Below are 18,930 nucleotides of genomic sequence, written 5' to 3'. Positions count from 1 at the left end.
TAAATGCAACGCAGGACACACTAGATAAACTAGTAATATCATCAACTGTGATTATGATTGATTGTTTTTTATAAGATAAGTTTAAGCTAGCTAGCAACTTACCTTGGCTTCTTACTGCATTCGCGTTACAGGCAGGCTCCTCATGGAGTGCAATGTAAGACAGGTGGTTAGAGCGTTGGACTAGTTAACTGTAAGGTTGCAAGATTGAATCCCTGAGCTGACAAGATAAAAATCTGTCGTTCTGCCCCTGAACAAAGCAGTTAACCCACCGTTCCTAGGCCGTCATTGAAAATAAGAATGTGTTCTTAACTGACTTGCCTAGTTAAATAAAGGTGTAAAAAAAAAAGACCAAGTTTTCATGACAATTGGAAATCGACCCTAATTAATTGGCCATTCCGATTAATCGGGCGACCTCTAGTCAGAAGTTCACATACACTAAGTTGACTGTGCCTTTAAACAGCTTGGAAAATTCCAGAAAATGTCATGGCGTTAGAAGCTTCTGATAGGCTAATTGACATAATTTGAGTCAATTGGAGGTGTACCTGCGGATGTATTTCAAGGCCTACCTTCAAACGCAGTGCCTCTTTGCTTGACATCATTGGAAAATCAAAAGAAATCAGTCAAGGCCTCAGAAAATAATTGTAGACTTCCACAAGTCTGGTTGATCCTTGGGAGCAATTTCAAAATGCCTGAAAGTACCACATTCATCTGTACAAACAATAGTATGCAAGTATAAACACCATGGGACCACGTCATACTGCTCAGGAAGGAGATGCGTTCTGTCTCCTAGAGATGAACGGATTTCGGTGCGAACAGTGCAAATCAATCCCAGAACAACAGCAAAGGACCTTTGTGAAGATGCTGGAGGAAACCGGTACAATAGTATCTATATCCACAGTAAAACGAGTCCTATATCGACATAACCTGAAAGACCGCTCAGCAAGGAAGAGGCCACTGCTCCAAAACCGCCATAAAAAAAGGCAGACTGGTTTGCAACTGCACATGAGGACAAAGATTGTACTTTTTGGAGAAATGTTTTCTGGTCTGATAAAACAACAATAGAACTGTTTGGCCATAATGACCATCGTTATGGTTTGGAGGAAAAAGGGGGAGGCTTGCAAGCCGAAGAACACCATCCCAACCGTGACGCACGGGTGTGGCAGCATCATGTTGTGGGGGTGCTTTGCTGCACTTAACAAAATAGATGGCAACATGAGGAAGGAAAAGTACGTGGATATATTGAAGCAACATCTCAAGACATCATTTAAAGCTTGGTCGCAAATGGGTCTTCCAAATGGACAATGACCCCAAGCATACTTCCAAAGTTGTGGCAAAATGGCTTAATAAGGACAACAAAGTCAATTTATTGGAGTGGCCATCACAAAGCCCTGACCTCAATCCTATAGAAAATGTGTGGTCGGAACTGAAAAATCGTGTGCGAGCAAGGCGGCCCTGAGTGTATGTAAACTTCTCACCCACTGGGAATGTGATGAAAGAAATAAAAGCTGAAATCGCCTCACTATTTATGTTGAATAAATTAGTCTTTCAATTTGAACTAAGCAAGCTGTTAAAACGTTCAGTTTATATCTGAAGCAAACACTTGAGGCCGTATCTGTCCAGGCAAAACATACATATAGTTGAATTACAATCAGAAACCCCGACTTTAGTCAATACCATAGACCAAATGCTATTGAAATGACGAAGAAGGAAATAACCCAATTTACAATTGTTTGTAGTCGTAAAATCAGGCACATAATAACGACACAATTCCCAGAAAATAGCCTTAATTAAAGGTCCAAGCGTTTCTCCGGTGAGATTCTCCAGCTGCAAACAGTCTCACAATCAATTCGTGCATATATGTACAAAATGCATTTCAGCAAATTTCGTGCGTTTTTCAGAATTCGTGCGAAAATACACTAATTTAACCAGTAGGTTACACACAAGCCTTTGCAACAACCATTTAGACGCGATAGTGTATATTTCATTTTGTCTTCTTAATGGCTAATTCAACGTTATGAATATACAGAAATGTTTGCGCGAATTGAGGCTGTGAGGCTGTGCTGCACCCAGAGTCTCAGGGTGCGCTTGAACATTGGCATCAGACACTGAAGTCTATGCTACGTAAATATTGTTTGGAATCTGAGAAAGATTGGGATGAAGGAGTTCCTCTAGTTCTGTTTGCTGCTCGTGAAACTGTACAGGAGACCCTAGGGTTCTGCCCGGCTGAACTAGTGTTTGGTCACACAGTGAGAGGACCAATGAAAGTCCTTAAAGAACCGTTTTTGTCCCAAGAGTTGTGTGCGGGAAATGAGAATGTGTTGGATTACGTTAGTTGCTTTCGTGAGCGCCTACATCAAGCCTGTGCTCTCGCAAAGGAAGCTCTGTCTTCCTCACAGTGGAGTATGAAAAGACACAATGATAAACAGGCTTTTTCTTGTCCACTACAGCCAGGTGACCAAGTATTGGTGTTATTGCCTGTTCCAGGATCTTCTCTGTCAGCTCGTTTCTCTTGTCCTTATTTCATTGAAAATAAATTAAGTGAAACTGATTATGTGCTTCAAACTCCTGATAGAAAAGGCCAGTCTCGTGTGTGCCACATTAACATGTGAATTCCAATTATAATTATTTTAAATGTGCTAGCCAGGTATGCCCTGGGTTTGGTAATTTAGCGTTAAATATCTAGGATCTGTGTGAACTAGTTTTGGCCTTTTAACATTAAAAAATCCGGAATCTGTGTGAACTAGTTCATTTTGTATTTTGAATGATGTCGTTTTCCAACTTCACCGCAATGTTTTTTTAGTATCTTATTCAATACCCCGTCCAGCTGGTGGCGGTAATGCAACATTAACATTGAATGCCAACCGCTGTTAAACCCCATCGAAGAAGTACGTCAGGCGTTGACAGGAAGTGGAATTGAGGACGCACATAGCGCTACCACTTACGTTGTTACTAGTTATAAGTATCTACAGATTTAGTGCACATTCGCATCGAAATTGTATACTTTTCGTCACACAGAGAATACAAAACTGTAATTTGGGCTGGACAACATGGCGCAGTTGGTATCCATTATGGAGGTTTTAGCTAAAGCAGCTGTAGCAGAAATTAACAAACGTGTTGATGATAGCTGTGCAGTTATACGTTTGGAAATTACCCAAAGCCAGCGAGATATTGATGTACTGAAAAGGAAGTGTCAAATGATGGAGAGCGAGCTGAAGAAGACACGAGGACAAGTCAGGAAAAAAGGTAGATGTGTATGATAATTTTATGCTTCAGTTCGAAAACTCGGCTAGTCGAACGAGTGCGCTCACGTTTTCCCATAAGACCTTCGCTTGAAAAACAAGAAGTGGCAATAGTACCGTTTGTCCATTTTGGGCGCCGTAGTCAGTATACACTTTCTCAAAATAGTCCGAATGAATCTAAGAAGAAATGTAATCAATATTGACGTTTTTGCCAAAGTTCTGTCGCGCAATTTTACATCTAAGATGTTGGCAGTATTTTTCTATTTAATTTTTTTTTTACATGAGTTTTTTAAATTAACGAATCAATACAGGAAGTACATGTGGAAACACGTGTGTGTGTGTGTGTGTGTGTGTGTATATATATATATATATATATATATATATATATATATATATATATATATATATATATATATATATATATATATATATATATACGAAGGACAATTGGGCTAGGGGTTACAATATCACATTGCACAAGGACCTTAGGGCCATACATACACTTATAATTTATTTTTTGTTAAAGCTTTTTTGTTAGAGTATTTAATTGTCTTAAAATACAAAAATAAATGTAACTGTAAGGTAAGAATGTGGTTTTTGTAAATTTGCATTTGTGAATATAAAATTTGGCCAAAAGAATAATGAAATGAGTTACATAAAATTGTTTCAACTTATTTATATTGTTGGTAAAATATCCAAGCAGTACATCTCTCCATAATAGTGTAAAATCTTCATAAATGTGTTCAATTATAAATCTACTGATGTCTTGCCACAGTTTCCTTACGAACACAATGCCAAAAAAGATGCAACACTGTTTCTGGGTGGTCAATACAAAAGGTACAATTTGAGTTTGTTTTCCTTAAACTTCTTCACATAGTGGTTGGCAGGATATTATTTATGAAATGTTTTAAAGGAAACTTCCTTAATTTAGTGAACAAGTAGGTATGTGTGTGGCAACATCCACACTTTTTTCCAACAAATATTATCAATAAAAACTTTCCAATAAGGCATTGCATAAGGTATAGATAGATACAACATCCTGCTGAAACAAGGTTTGTATCGCTCTGTTGTTGAATGGACCAAAAGAGAAACAAATCTTTCCTACTTATGAGTCAACAGGGTTAATGGAAGGTAGGCTCTGAGGGTCAGGTCTTGACACCTTCCTGAGTAATAAAGCAACACCTGAGGGAATGGCATTTAAGACAATTGCAAAATCTTTAGGTGTTACATGGACCTTGTAAAGTGATAAGAATTCCTTATAACTGAGTAAAAGACCCTGAAAAGACATGAAATCGAGTCTTCTGTCGTTGAATGACATACTTTGACGAATCCCTACGGTTGACCAATCAACGACGAAGGGGCGTAGACATCGGCTCCGAACTTTAGCTTGCCCCCGGAAAAAAATGTGCGCACGAACAGCCGAAAAAAAACTTCATCGAAGTGCAAAACAAACAAAGTCAATGTCATAAGATGTACGAACTCTACCGAACTGTTTTGGTTGGGAAGCAAGCCTATAGCTTTATTCGTGTTGACTTAAAATTGCAACCCTACCATTACCCTTGTTTACACTGAGCTGCACTGGGGTTGGACAGCATGTTTGTGTAGAGCAAGACACTTTGGGGCCAGCACAAGATACATCTCGGAAATCATGTAAATCCAGAGATGAGAAATGTGTTGTACTCCAAATGGTGTCTGTGTTTGGAAGATTATTGGTGGCCATAGACTTCATCTTTGGCCTAACACCCATACCAATTTCTCCTCCAAAGACCGGCTTCTCGTGCATTATCACTTAATCAAAAAATCCCCAAACTATGGATGCTCCTCTGAAGTACAATAATTAATTGGTCATTTTAAATGTGTATTTTACCATATTTAGACATCTTATGTTTTAGTCAAGTCAACTACAAATTTCTTGTTAACAAACTATAGTTTTGACAAGTCGGTTAGGACATATGCACAAAGTATGACACAAATAATTTTCCCAACAATTATTTACAGACATTATTTCACTATCGCAATTCCAGTGGGTCAGAAGTTTACATACACTTGGTTGACTGTGCCTTTAAATAGCTTGGAAAATTCCAGAAAATGTCATGCCATTTGAAGCTTCTGATAAATTATGTCAATTAGCCTGAGTCAATTGGAGGTGGACCTGTGGATGTATTTCAAGACCTACCTTCAAACTCAATGCCTCTTTGCTTGATATTATGGGAAAATCAAAAGAAATCAGCCAAAATCAGAAAAAAAATTGTAGACCTCCACACGTCTGGTTCATCCTTGGGAGCAATTTCAAAATGCCTGAAGGTACCACGTTCATCTGTACAAACAATAGTACGCAAGTATAAACACCATGGGACCACGCAGCCGTCATACCGCTCGGGGAAGAGATGCGTTCTGTCTCCTAGAGTTGAAGGTATTTTGGTGCAAAAAGTGCAAATGAATCCCAGAACAGCAAAGAACCTTGTGAAGATGCTGGAGGAAACCGGTACAAAGTATCTATATACACAGTAAAACGAGTCCTGTATCGACATAACCTGAAAGACCGCTCAGCAAGGAAGAAGCCACTGCTCCAAAACCGCCATAAAAAAGGCAGACTACGGTTTGCAACTACACATGGGGACAAAGATTGTACTTTTTTGAGAAATGTCCTCTGGTCTGATGAAACAAAAATAGAACTGTTTGGCCATAATGACCATTGTTATGTTTGGAGGAAAAAGGGGGAGGCTTGCAAGCCGAAGAACACCATCCCAACCGTGACGCATGGGTGTGGCAGCATCATGTTGTGGGGGTGCTTTGCTGCAGGAGGGACTGGTGCACTTCACAAAATAGATGGAATCATGAGGTAGGAAAATTATGTGGATATACTGAAGCAACATCTCAAGACATCAGTCAGGAAGTTAAAGCTTGGTTGCAAATGTGTCTTCCAAATGGACAATGACCCATAATCATACTTTCAAAGTCAAGGTATTGGTGTGGCCATCACAATGCCCTGACCTCAATCCCATGGAAAATCTGTGGGCTTGAAACTGAAAAGGCGTGTGTGAGCAAGGAGGCCTACAAACCTGACTCAGTTACACCAGCTCTGTCAGGAGGAATGGGCCAAAACTCACCAAATTTATTGTGGGAAGCTTGTGGAAGGCTACCCAAAACGTTTGACCCAAGTTAAAAAAAAAATGTAAAGGCAATGCTACCAAATACTAATTTGAGTGTGTGAAAACTTCTGACCCACTGGGAATGTGATGAAAAATAAAAGCTGAAATAAATAATTCTCTACTATTCTGACATTTCACATTCTTAAAATAAAGTGGTGATCCTAACTGACCTAAACATGGAATTTTTACTAGGATTAAATGTCAGGAATTGTGAAAAACCGAGTTTAAATGTATTTGGTTAAGTGTATGTAAACCTCCGACTTCAACTGTATATGCACTGAACTTGTGATGATTTAAGCGCACTGTTTGACAAAATATTTAAGACAAAAGACTAGATGGGGTCTGACCATATTTGATTATGCCGGGTGCTGTGTTTTGGAGAAACAACCCCTATTCCCCCAACCCTTGTTCTCTTTACGTGACACAGGTATGTATCACATGCACTTGACCAATAGGGCCTGACCTACAGCATATCATAATTATCAGTAAATTGGTTATAACTCTGACACTGATACGTAACAGCAAAATGGATGCAGATGGTGTGATAAACTCCAATTGGGGAATGTTTGGTTGCTCAGGAGGTAAAGTGGAGCTAAGTCATGTGTGAAATAAATGACTAGTTGTGGAAAATACTGGAGATCAAGAAAAAGGTAAGGAGCAAGCTCCGCGTGCGTATTATGTGTGCCAAACGGGTGCTGTTAGATTAAAATATATTTCTGACCATTTGGAACAATACTATATAAATCAAGCATACCAGAGTAACCATTTTTGGCCCTTTGTTACAGCAAAGACTAAAACAGTCGACATGCAATTGTAGACATGGAACGGTTTATTATTCAAGGGTCGCTTTATTTTAAAACTTAAATGGTTGATTTGCGTTTCAACTAAGGAATGACATGAACAAATTATTGATTGATACTGTAGCCTATATAAGCATTGATAGGCCTAAGTAAGTTAGTATTAGGACTAAACAGGATGTGCTCTTAGGCCTACAGCTTGGTGGTTATACAAGGCTTATATACATACTAAGCCTACCAATGGCACTACTTAATGATAGTAGTAATAAACAATGAGGTAAAGAAAGAGGGTTTATTATAAATACACATTTCTGACCAGTTGGAACAGTGTAAACACTAAGTAAGTAATACCAGAGGCTGTTCTAATGAAAAATTCTAAAGCCTTTACAGCATAGCAAATATTAACAAACAGACGAATTTGTGAAATTGTTTCTGACGTGGTTGTCTGAGGCTTGGTGTTCACGGAATCAGTAGGCTATTAAACAAACTCACAGGCAACACAAGCAGACGCAGTCTTATTTCTGTAGATATTACAGCCTTATTCCAAAATGAATTAGTTTTTTCCCCCCTCAATCTACACAATACCCCATAATAATGGCAAAGCAAAAACAGGTTTAGGAATTTTGCAAATATATTAGAAATAAAAATCACATTTACATATGTATTCAGACCCTTTACTCAGCACCTTGAAGCGATTACAGCCTCGAGTCTTGGGTATGACGCTACAAGCTTGGCACACCTGTATTTTGGGGGGTTTCTCGCATTTCTCTGCAGATCTTCTCAAGCTCTTTTAGGTTGTATGGGGAGCGTTGCTGCACAGCTATTTTAATGTCTCTTCAGAGATTTTCGATCGGGTTCAAGTCTGGGCTCTGGCTGGGCCACTGAAGGACATTGAGACTTGTGTGCTTAAGGTTCTTGTCCTGTTGGAAGGTGAACCGTCGCCCCAGTCTGAAATCCTGAGCGCCCTGGAGCAGGTTTTTGTCAAGGATCCTCCTCTACTTTCCTCCGTTCATCTTTCCCTCAGTCCCTGCCACTGGAAAAACATCCCCACAGCAAGGTGCCGCCACCACCATGCTTCACTGTAGAGATGGTGCCAGGTGTCCTCCAGATGTGACGCTTGGCATTCAGGCCAAAGAGTTCAATCTTGGTTTCATCAAACCAGATAATGCAGTTTCTCATGGTCTGAGAGTCTTTAGGTGCCTTTTGGCAAACTCCAAGCAGGCGGTCATGCATTTAACTGAAGAATGGCTTCCGTCTAGCCACTACCTTAATTAAAGGCTTGATTGGTGGAGCACGGCAAATATGGTTGTCCTTCTGGAAGGTTCTCCCATCTCCACAGAATAACTTGAGCTGGCTGAGTGACCATTGGGTTCTTGGTCACCTCTCTGACCAAGGCCCATGTCCCCCGATTGCTCAGTTTGGCCGGGAAGCCAGCTCTAGGAAGTCTTGGTGGTTCCAAACTTCTTCCATTTAAGAATGCCGCCTGGCGCCGCCCAGGGGCTGTCTGAGGGCTCGATGAAGTCTGCCCGCTGCATATCCAACACAGCCTTGTCTGTTGCCTCCTGGCGTGCCAGCGGGATACGGCGGGGATGGGTCGAGCATCACCTGTGTCGATCTCATGCTGCACCAGATGAGTCTGACCCACCTCTTCCTCACTCGGCTCACAGAGGGCTGTGTCGTGGAGGTAGCAGGGGGAATGTGACAGGGGGGCTGGGCAAATGTCACACACAGACGTGTGTGTGTGTGTGTGGGTGTGGGGGGGGGGCATGGTGACTGCCGGCACTCCCTGGAAGCTCAGTGTGCCCCCATTTAAGTCTAATTGGCAGCCTGTGCTCCTAAGAAAGTCCAACCCCAGGATACAAGGGTCCTGCACAGCCGCCACCCACACAGGATGACGCACAGTCCTGCCCCCTACTGTCAGTCATTATTCCCTTCCCTTTCATGGGTGCCAGCACACCTGTGACTGTGCAGAGCTGCACAGTTGTGGGCTCACACTGAGTCCAACCTGGCACAAATATCTGGCCTCACCAGGGTTACTGTGGAACCAGTGTCCACCAGGGCGGAGCAGGGCACCCCCTCCACAGTGACAGGAACATGACAAAAGTCCCCAACACAGGTCCGGCCCAGCACAACAACGGGCTCCGTCCGCTTGCCCTCGTCTGCTTTTGGGGGAAGTAGAGCCTTGCTTCCCCGTCTGCCAGTGGGCTCCTCCTGCGTCTATTACTCAGTCCGGAGCGCAGTAGCCCGGGCTGTACACACTGTCCATAGCGCCTCCTCAGTGCTCCCACTAAAGCACCATAATAACGTCTGTCCTCGGGGCTAATCAATATCAAACAGGCCAGAGTATCATCAGTGAGGCATAAAGCCAACTGCAGTGCCCTATCCTCATTCGACCACCCCCTAAAATGAGCTAACAGTTCAAACTGAGCCTGAAAATCCGCCTTACCGGAATACTTCGGGGTCTTAACAGATACGGACGCAGCCGGGAACTGGGCGCCGCCATGTTTGTTTATATCCTGAGCCCCAGATTCCTCGTCCCGCCGCGTCGACGGCACCCCTTCGGTCCGCCCACCAGAATCCGTGCGAAGCACAGTCGACGAGGCACCCATGTCACAAGAATGGAAGACCCATAGTTGCATCTGCTGCAGAGGAAAAGTTCATCTGAGTTTCCAGCCTCAGAAATGGGCAATTGTCTGCACCTCAGATTGCAGGCCAAATAAATGCCTCAGAGTTCAAGTAACATACACATCTCAACAGGACACCAATAAGATGAAGAGACTTGCTTGGGCCAAGAAACATGAGCAATGGACGTTAGACCCTGTGGAAGTCTGTCTTTTGGCCTGATGAGTCCAAATTTGAGATTTTTGGTTCCAACCGCCGTGTCTTTGTGAGACACAGAGTAGGTGAATGTCTGATCTCTGCATGTGTGGTTCCCACCGTGAAGCATGGAGGTGGTGTGGGGGTGCTTTGCTGGTGATAATGTCAGTGATTTATTTAGAATTCAAGGCACACTTAACCAGCATGGCTACCACAGCATTCTGCAGCGATAAGCCTGTCTCACTATGCGCAAACGGGACAATGACAGGACAGTGAACCAACACAGGCTGTGTAAGGGCTAATTGACCAAGAAGGAGAGGGATGGAGTGCTGCATCAGATGACCTGGCCTCCACATTCACCCGACCTCAACACAATTGAGAGGTTTTAGGATGAGTTGTACCACAGAGTGAAGAGAAAGGAGCCAACGAGTGCTCAGCATATGGGAACTCCTTCAAGACTGTTGGAAAAGCATTCCAGGCGACTACCTCATGAAGGTAGTTGAGAGAATTCCAAGAGTGTGCAAAGCTGTCATCTTGGCAGAGCGGCTACTTTGAAGAATCTCATATTAAATATATTTTCATTTAACACTTTTCGTTGCTAAATGATTCCATATGTGTTATTTCATCATTTTGATGTCTTCACTATTATTCTACCATGTAGAAAATAGTACAAATAAAGAAACCCATGATTATTTATATATTTGTTGCTACTGTTCGACTAAAGATGGCTTGGTCTAACAGCAGCCTGTCGACCAAACAATCGACCAGTTTTATGAATGGGGTCAGCCCTAAACTAATTTCTCATTCCTGGATTGAGGTAAGTTTTCTGAGCCATGTCTCGTACTGGCCCCGCAGTGTCTTGATCTACACAGTTATGCTGTCTGACCCCAGTGCGCTCGGTGTAAACAAGCGTAACGTAGGGTCGGAATCTTCTGGCAATTAATTCATGATAAATTCGTTGCACATGCAAAACCCAAGTGTGTGTGTGTGTGTGTGAATAGCCATAATATTTGACTGAATACAATTATTTTGCAGTTCTTTACCCCATGGCATCAGAGGGATCTTCATATCCAGTCAAGATTGTTTTGAACAAGCAGAAGAGTAAATCACAGTGGAGAGATGGAGAGATGGCTGTTGAAGAGGACTCTCAACCCCAGGTGTGACGCATCACCTTTTACAGTTACAGAGACCTGACCTCTTGGATCAATTCTGTTTTTGGAATATCAGCTTTTGTGTGATTCATGGGAATGAGAAGTGTTAAATATGGTGTGTCCAGAATGATAACCTCAGTCCCTTGTTACAGCCTACAGATGTAGAGCAGCGAGCAGAGACTGAACCCATACTGATCAAAGATGAAGAGACAGCAGAGGATGTGTGGAAGACTGACCCTCAGGAAGAGCTCATGATCACTGGAGAGGGTGGGTGCAACCATAAGTGATACTGCTCTGTCTGTGAAAGTGTGGATATGGCGGTATGCCCGTTCCAAGTTGCTACATTGGTGTTTTATGTTCTGGCATATGGAGTGCACGTACATACTCAGTCAATTCTAAAGCATCCATGTTTTGCAACTGTTAAGGGTCTTTTGTAATGTTTATTTTATGTTTATCCCAAATCTTTAGAGGCTGGTTCCAAGCCTGGGAAACCATCATCCTTTGAGAAACGGCACTTTGATGAGGACTTCATCACACAACCCAACATATCTCCTGAAGACTCAGTGGAACATTACCCCAATTCTGATGGTCCAAAGGAACCAGGCACGTCTACAGAGGTGTTTAACACAGAGCAGCACCAGCCAGCCGAGGATGAGGACTCGCTAGAGCAAGTGATGGTGAAGGATGAGAAAAGGGAGCTGGATCAGACCACGGCCCTGGCAGGACCTGACCAGTTTGTCATGGATGAGACTGATGGGCAGCTGTGGACCTCTGTGGATCCAGATAGAGACACTGACCCTGATGGTCACCCAGATTTCTCCTTTCATGCCATAGAGGAGTACTCTCAGAATATCTCAATTTTCCCATCTCATAGTGGGCTGCCATCCCTACCTACTATGATAGATGATGGAGGGCCATCCCTTCACTCTATAGGGAAACCACATGCTAACATGTTCAGTGCAGCAGCACACATGAAAAAACATGTCAGGACATTGGCTGATGAGACTAGACAACAGATGCCAGAAGGACAGAGCAGCGAGACACTGAACTCTAATAATGATGGAAGTAGTTTAGCTCTACAGCCAAGGCAGCATCAGCACAGGGCTTCAGAAGCAACAGTGAGAATGAGTGAGTGCATGACAGGGTCAAACATGGCCACCACCTCCACCTTCTCTGGATACAGCCTCAGTCGCAGTAGTTTTAACATGGTGAAGAGAATGAGGACTCAGTGGAGGTCGGGCGGCACCACAGGAGAGAAACCGTACACCTGCGAACAGTGTGGCAGGAGTTTCCCCAAGCAGTACAACCTGATCAGACATGCTGTGGTCCACAGCGGGGAGAAGCCCTACAAGTGCTCACAGTGTGGGAAATGCTTCACCCAGCGCTCCAGTATGAAGTCACATCAGAGAACTCATATAGGAGAGAGTTCGGTGTCTCAATATGGGGTACCCCCATACCCTGGGGATCCACACGCAAGTTTAATGTTGTCTCAGACGAGATGGAACAAATAAAACATGGCATAGCTTGTCTAAAACTTTCTGTGAAAATGTGGTACAGCAGGTGTTTTGAGACATTTTGACATGCTTTTCCTCCTAATTGATTTGTGAAATGGTTTTCATGTTTGACTGTTGACAGCTCCACAGTTTTATTTGAACAACCTATTTACAACTTAATCAGTCAAATGTTATTTAATCAAATGTAGAAAGAAATAGTCAACCCTGCGCATTTAGATAAAGAAAACGTATAGTAGCCATTTTAGTATGTGTTGTCTACTTAAAAACACTATGTTGAACAATTTCTTGCTACAAGGGACAGTCTCGTATCAAGTCAGGTTAATAACTCAACTTTATTTCTTGAATTATATTTTTTGAAAGTTATATTGCAAGGCAATAAAATGTTTTAGTTCAACAGTTTACATGTTATGTACAGTGCCTTCAGAAAGTATTCATACCCCTTGACTTTTTACAGCTTGAATTTAAAATGGATTAAATTAATATTTGTTGTCACTTGCCTTTCACATAATCCCCTTAATGTCAAAGTGGAATCTTATGTTTTAGAAATGTATACAAATTAATTAAAAATTCAAAGCTGAAATGTCTTGAGTCAGTAAGTATTCAACCCCTTTGTTAGGGCAAGCCTAAATAAGTTCAAGAGTAAACATTTTCTTAACAAGTTGCATGGACTCACTGTGTGCAATAAGTGTTTAACATGGTCATTAAAAAACAACCTCATCTCTGTACCCCACAGGTAGTTTTGTGTGGTGTACAGTCAGTGAATTTCAAACACAGATTGAACAACAGACCAGGGAGGTTTTCTAATGCCTTGCAGAGAAGGGCACCTATTGGTAGATGGGTAAAACAAAGCAGACATTGAATATAATTTTGAGCATGGTGAAGTTATTAAATTACACTTTGAATGGTGTACCAATACACCCGAGTCACAACAAAGATACAGGCGTCCTTCCTGACTTAGTTGCCGCAGAGGAAGGAAACCTGTCTGGGATTTCACCATGAGGCCAATAGTGACTTTAAAATGTCTGTGATAAGAGAGAACTGAGGATGGATCAACAACATTGTAGTTACTCCACAATACTAACCTAATTGACAGTGGGATAACAAGGAACCTGTACAGATAAACAATGTTCCAAAACATGCATCCTGTTTGTAACAAGGCACTAAAGTAAGTGCTAACCAAGAAGCCAATGAATGTTCCTGAGTGGCCGAGTTATAGTTTTGACTTAAATGTACATGAAAATCAATACCAAGACCTGAAAATGGTTGTCTAGCAATAATCAACAACGACAGCAATAAACAACAGTTTATTATTTTCATAATTCTGTAATGTGCAGAATCCAGGTGTGGATAGAGACATTGATCAATGAGAATTCAACCTATATTCACCCACTCAAAAAAGTGTTGTGTTATCACTATGCTTTCAACTTTCTAAAAGCACATCCAAATTCCAATGGAAAAACTATGTCTGATTTTTGGTTTAGTTCTTACCCAAATGTCTATCAATGCGCTTTCAACCATTTTAAAAGCACAGCAATGTTCAAATTGGAACACAACGTCCGATATTGTTTATTTATACAACAGAGTGTTATCATGGTGCTTCATTAATAGCAGAACTAAATCACCTGGATTACATTAAAAGTACATGATGCAAGTGATCAATGCTGTTTGAGATTCTGCACAGATTATTACAGCAATGTTGAAGTTCTCCACAGACCTACTATGACATATGCATGCTATCTTGAACATGCATGCTTTGTGATTACATTAGAATAAATGTATAATTACAGTAACCTTAACATGTGGCCATGGATGTTGTGGTAGCAATTCTATAGGAAGAGAGAAACTGCAGATTCTTTGAAACAACACTTTATTATAAGATTTGCAAAAAATTTAAATCAACCATCCACTCAACAGTGCATAGTTGAAAGCTCAATGAACAGTGTCGGTTCTCAGCTTTTATGGAGAAGTACTTTTTTTGCATGCATGGCAGTCAGCAGATAGTGTGTAAAAGGCCATTAGTTGTCTGTGCAGCTTTAAGATAGATGGTTGAGCCGTCCGGCTATCAACCTTGTGCTAACTGCATTCACAACAGCAAACACTATAATGTGCTCCTTTCTGCAAGTTTCCATACATGTGACTTTCTGTAGATAGTAAACCCACATGATGTCACATGCTGCAGTCGCACCCAAACTGACCTTTGGTCTTAAGTCCCACAAAGACAAGTTTGTATCAGGTTAGAAAAAACTAGCATATAACGAGACATTTCTTTAACAAGCATTTAAGCTTTCTGCTGATATCAGATATGTCTATGTCCTGGGAAATATTCTTGTTACTTACAACCTCATGCTAATCGCATTAGCCTACGTTAGCTCAACCGTCACTTGGAGGACCCACCGATCCCGAAGAAGTTAAACAATCACTAAAGGGTGTACATTTGAGGGTTCTGTGTTGATACAGTATGTAGTGACTTGTTATTGGTGTAAAAAGACAAAGAAACTCATGCCAGACATCACTATTTGATAGAGCAGGGTCACAAGGCATCAATCATATGGTACAACCAGTGAAACAAGAGATAACATACTTGGTGGTTTTGATGTCACGAAGTACATTACACGTGATTGAGTAGGAACTATGCATTCTTTGGCACGACCAAACACTCCTCGTAGACTCAGGAAAACCCTAGGGGTTTTAATCTCGTAAGACACTTTATTCCGTTTTATTCTGAAGTAGGTGCATAGAATTGACGAAAGGGATGATGGGTCACGAGTAAGTAAAGTGGCCTTCCTGTGAACAGAAGTTATCATGTTTGTTTTGACTGTAATTTAAAACGTTTTATTCACCTGGTAAAGTAAACGTTAGACGGAAAGACAGAGGTAGAGTATGATGGTGATTGAGAGGGCTTCTGAGTTAAAGGAAACAGATGTAGACTAGTGAAGGTAACAAAAGGAAATGGGAAGTTAATTGGAAAGTAAGAATTTCAAAATGTAATTGTTTGGACTGATTGAGATTGAGCTAAGTGAAAACTAACGAAATGTTAATTTTCTCTCCCTTTGAAAGGTTTCCCAAGGCTATTGCCTTGGGAGAACAGTTAGTGAAATTCTGCAGTTTTATAAGTATAAAGGTATACATAATTGGCCGTAAAGAGAGCTCCTAAATAAGTAAGACCTGGCCATTGGGTTCTTTGTTTTTGCTCTTCCTTTCACCACACACACACACACACAACTCACCCGTTATGAATATGTTAAGTGGTGTTAGTACCCTGTTTGATTTATTATGTGGGGTCTTTTTTACCTGTAAAACCAGGTAAGCAGAATGATGGAAACCAGGTAAGCAGAATGATGGAACTATTTGAAATGTTTTAAATGGGTTTGGAAGAACAGGGAAAGAAAATACTTAATAGGGCTGATTGACCTATGACCTTTGTTCTGACTTCTTGGTGAGGCCTGATCACCCCCACTAGAAAGACTGAAGACATTGGGTGAGATTTAAATTGGCTATGTAAACACTAATAATTAGGCAGAAGTTTATCATTTAGCAATAGTCCTATGTGTGATTCGGAACACGAGAAAGTGCTGCCCTGAATGAGGGACACCTGTCTCTAGTCTATTTTACCATTACCTTATAGGATACAATTATTTCCTTATGGAGTTATGAAGAGTTAAAATTCAAATTTGATTTGTTATTTTAATTTGTTAATTTTTGATTTAACAGGTAGCCTTTGGTAAATATGCAAATGTGTTTCTTCACATGTCTGCCTATGAAAGGAAGAACATTTTTTCCCACCTCTAGTTTAATATGAAGAAGTGTATTGTTGTTGCCTTGCTTCCATAGAAAATCTCATCAGATTGCGTCTGCTGTATTGTCAGAATGTCTCCCTAAGGATTGTCCCTCTGACTGTCTGACCCTGTAACTTTCAGTGAGATCGCCAAGATGATAAGGTTAGTATTAGCCAATTTGGGGAAAATGGTTTAGACTGTGTATTCTTATTCTCTTTGACATTTGTTTTAGGAATGTTGTATTAAGAAAATTGGGAAGGTTATCATTTGTCATACGGTAGTTTTCTGAATAAAAAATGGCTTAACTTTTGTTTTAGTTTGTCCTCTTTAGAGGTCATGGCGAAGTTGACCACAGATGGTTTTTAGATGCATGGAAGGGATAAATTGATAGTCAAGAACAGTGTGAACCTTAACCACCCTAACCGGCTGAAGAAATGGCGTTCACTTCCGACCTTGTGCTTCTTAGCAACCTGTACACAGCATCCAGTCGAAGCTATCAACTGCCTTTTCTCTCATGCTTTGTCTCTCAGGAGTGCGACATGAGTCCGCATGGAGAGAGATCCGGTCAAAACGTATTTCATGCTGCTCTTGTACTGGTAGGAACATGGACAAGACTTAATTCCGTTACCCGTTGTTTAAAATTTTAGCGGCCTTAAGCATTCTAATACAGTTAAATAGTTAACATACACACACACGGACGCAGCGGCCTATGGCACCGCATCTCAGTGCAAGAGGCGTCACTACAGTCCCTGGTTCGAATCCAGGCTGTATCTCATCTGGCCGTGATTGGGAATACCATAGGGCGGCTCACAATTTGCCTAGCGTCATCCGGGCCGTCATTGTAAATAAGAATTTGTTCTTAACTGACTTGCCTAGTTAAATAAAGGTTACACACACACCACACTAATCAAAACCTATTTCTTTCACTTACTTGCTGTGTTGTTTCGTTGTTCATTTGTTCAGTCGTTGCATTCTCAACCAGGATTTCTATGGAACGCCGTTTGGACCTTTGCATGTCAAAAAAGATACATGTCAAATAGCACGACAATCTGTTTCAGTAGCTATAGTTGGCTAGCTAACTATATAGCTAGGTGTCATCTAAAATAACTCTAATTTATAAGACAGTTCTTATTTGATTAATGGTGGTCGCACCCATCTATATGAAGCTAGCCACAATAAGGATTAGCCACAATAGTGGACTTTGCGGTTAGCCTTCAAAATAAAGTATGGCATAATTCTACTATTTGTATTCATTTGTATCACTGTCAATGACACTTATTTTGAAAGAAACCGCAAATTCCACTGTTGTGCCTAATTCTTATTGTGGCTAGCTTCACAACACATAACCATGTCCGGTCGAGTATCACTAGCCAGATGAAGCTGGCTGGCTGATTGTTTGCTTTGGGCAACAAGGTTAAGTAGCTGGCTAGCTATTTTTTTTCATGAACTGAAGTTCAATTTCAATAGGCGAACAACAAGTGGCAACCTAGGTAATACTTACTCACAAGGATTCCTAAATAATTTCTAAGAATAATGAAATGATTTATTTATCATTATTTTCAGGCAGGTTGTATTGGTGCTAGCTAGGTACCAACCTAAAGCTAGCTACCCCAGGAGTTGTGGTCGAACAATGGCGCTTTATTACCAACGCGGTATTGTAAACACATCGTTGGTGGCAGTGTTTGCTTGTTTGCAGACTATTTTGTACAGCTTTGACAGTGCTACTGTATCTTTGACACACAAAGGCCCAAACGACATTCCATGGTATGTATGTTGTGAAGCAAATAGCAGTGACGCTATTACTGTGTAACAGGGGGCAACATCTGAAAAATAGCGCACTTGGTAGTATGTACCGGTGCTCGACCAGTCGGCAAAAGCCAACATCACCCACAACAGAGAACAGTTGATTGTCAAGGGCAATGAATTCCATTATTTTAGCTTTAATGGATTTCGCCTTTGAGTTGTGTCGCTCAAATTGTCTTAACCTTTCAAATTACTGTCCAAATGACTTGTTGACTGTTCGATCTACACAGCAGACATTGTGTGGGCTAGGTTAGGAATGCTGTGTTGCACGTGTAGCGCAACATTTTACGTGCCGTTATTACGTCAAGTAACTACATTATATAGGTATGCATGGTAGCTGACATCGGTTTTTAACATCGGTGTTAAACTAGACATCGGGCCAATACTGATTTTGGCATTTTTAGCTAATATCGGTTGATTCCGATATGTTCACCGATATATCGTGCATCCCTAATGTGAAGGGTTGAAACTTGAGGTCGACCGATTAGGATTTTTCAGCGCTGATACCGATTATTGGAGGACCAAAAAAGCAGATAATCGGCCAATTTTCTTTAAATTATTATTATTATTTTTTTTGTAATAATGACAATTACAACAATACTGAATGAACACTTATTTTAACTTAATATAATACATCAATAAAATCAATTTAGCCTCAAATAAAATGAAACATGTTCAATT

The 18,930-nt window shown here is 41.1% G+C and overlaps 1 protein-coding gene across 1 annotated transcript; it reads left to right on the top strand.

The window, feature by feature from the left end:
- Positions 1-2,887: 2,887 nt before the first annotated feature.
- LOC139376231 (zinc finger protein 286A-like) lies at positions 2,888-15,605 on the top strand. The gene is made up of 4 exons (XM_071118546.1): positions 2,888-3,243; positions 11,041-11,162; positions 11,309-11,423; positions 11,625-15,605. Exons 1-4 carry the CDS (start codon positions 3,048-3,050, stop codon positions 12,665-12,667), a joined length of 1,476 nt encoding a protein of 491 aa, XP_070974647.1. The 5' UTR covers positions 2,888-3,047; the 3' UTR covers positions 12,668-15,605.
- The last annotated feature ends 3,325 nt before the right edge of the window (positions 15,606-18,930 follow it).

This window comes from Oncorhynchus clarkii, chromosome 20 (genome assembly GCF_045791955.1).
Source record: "Oncorhynchus clarkii lewisi isolate Uvic-CL-2024 chromosome 20, UVic_Ocla_1.0, whole genome shotgun sequence".
Lineage (NCBI taxonomy): Eukaryota > Metazoa > Chordata > Actinopteri > Salmoniformes > Salmonidae > Oncorhynchus > Oncorhynchus clarkii.
Note: the sequence above shows the minus strand (reverse complement) of the source record. Positions and strands in the feature narration are given on the sequence as shown.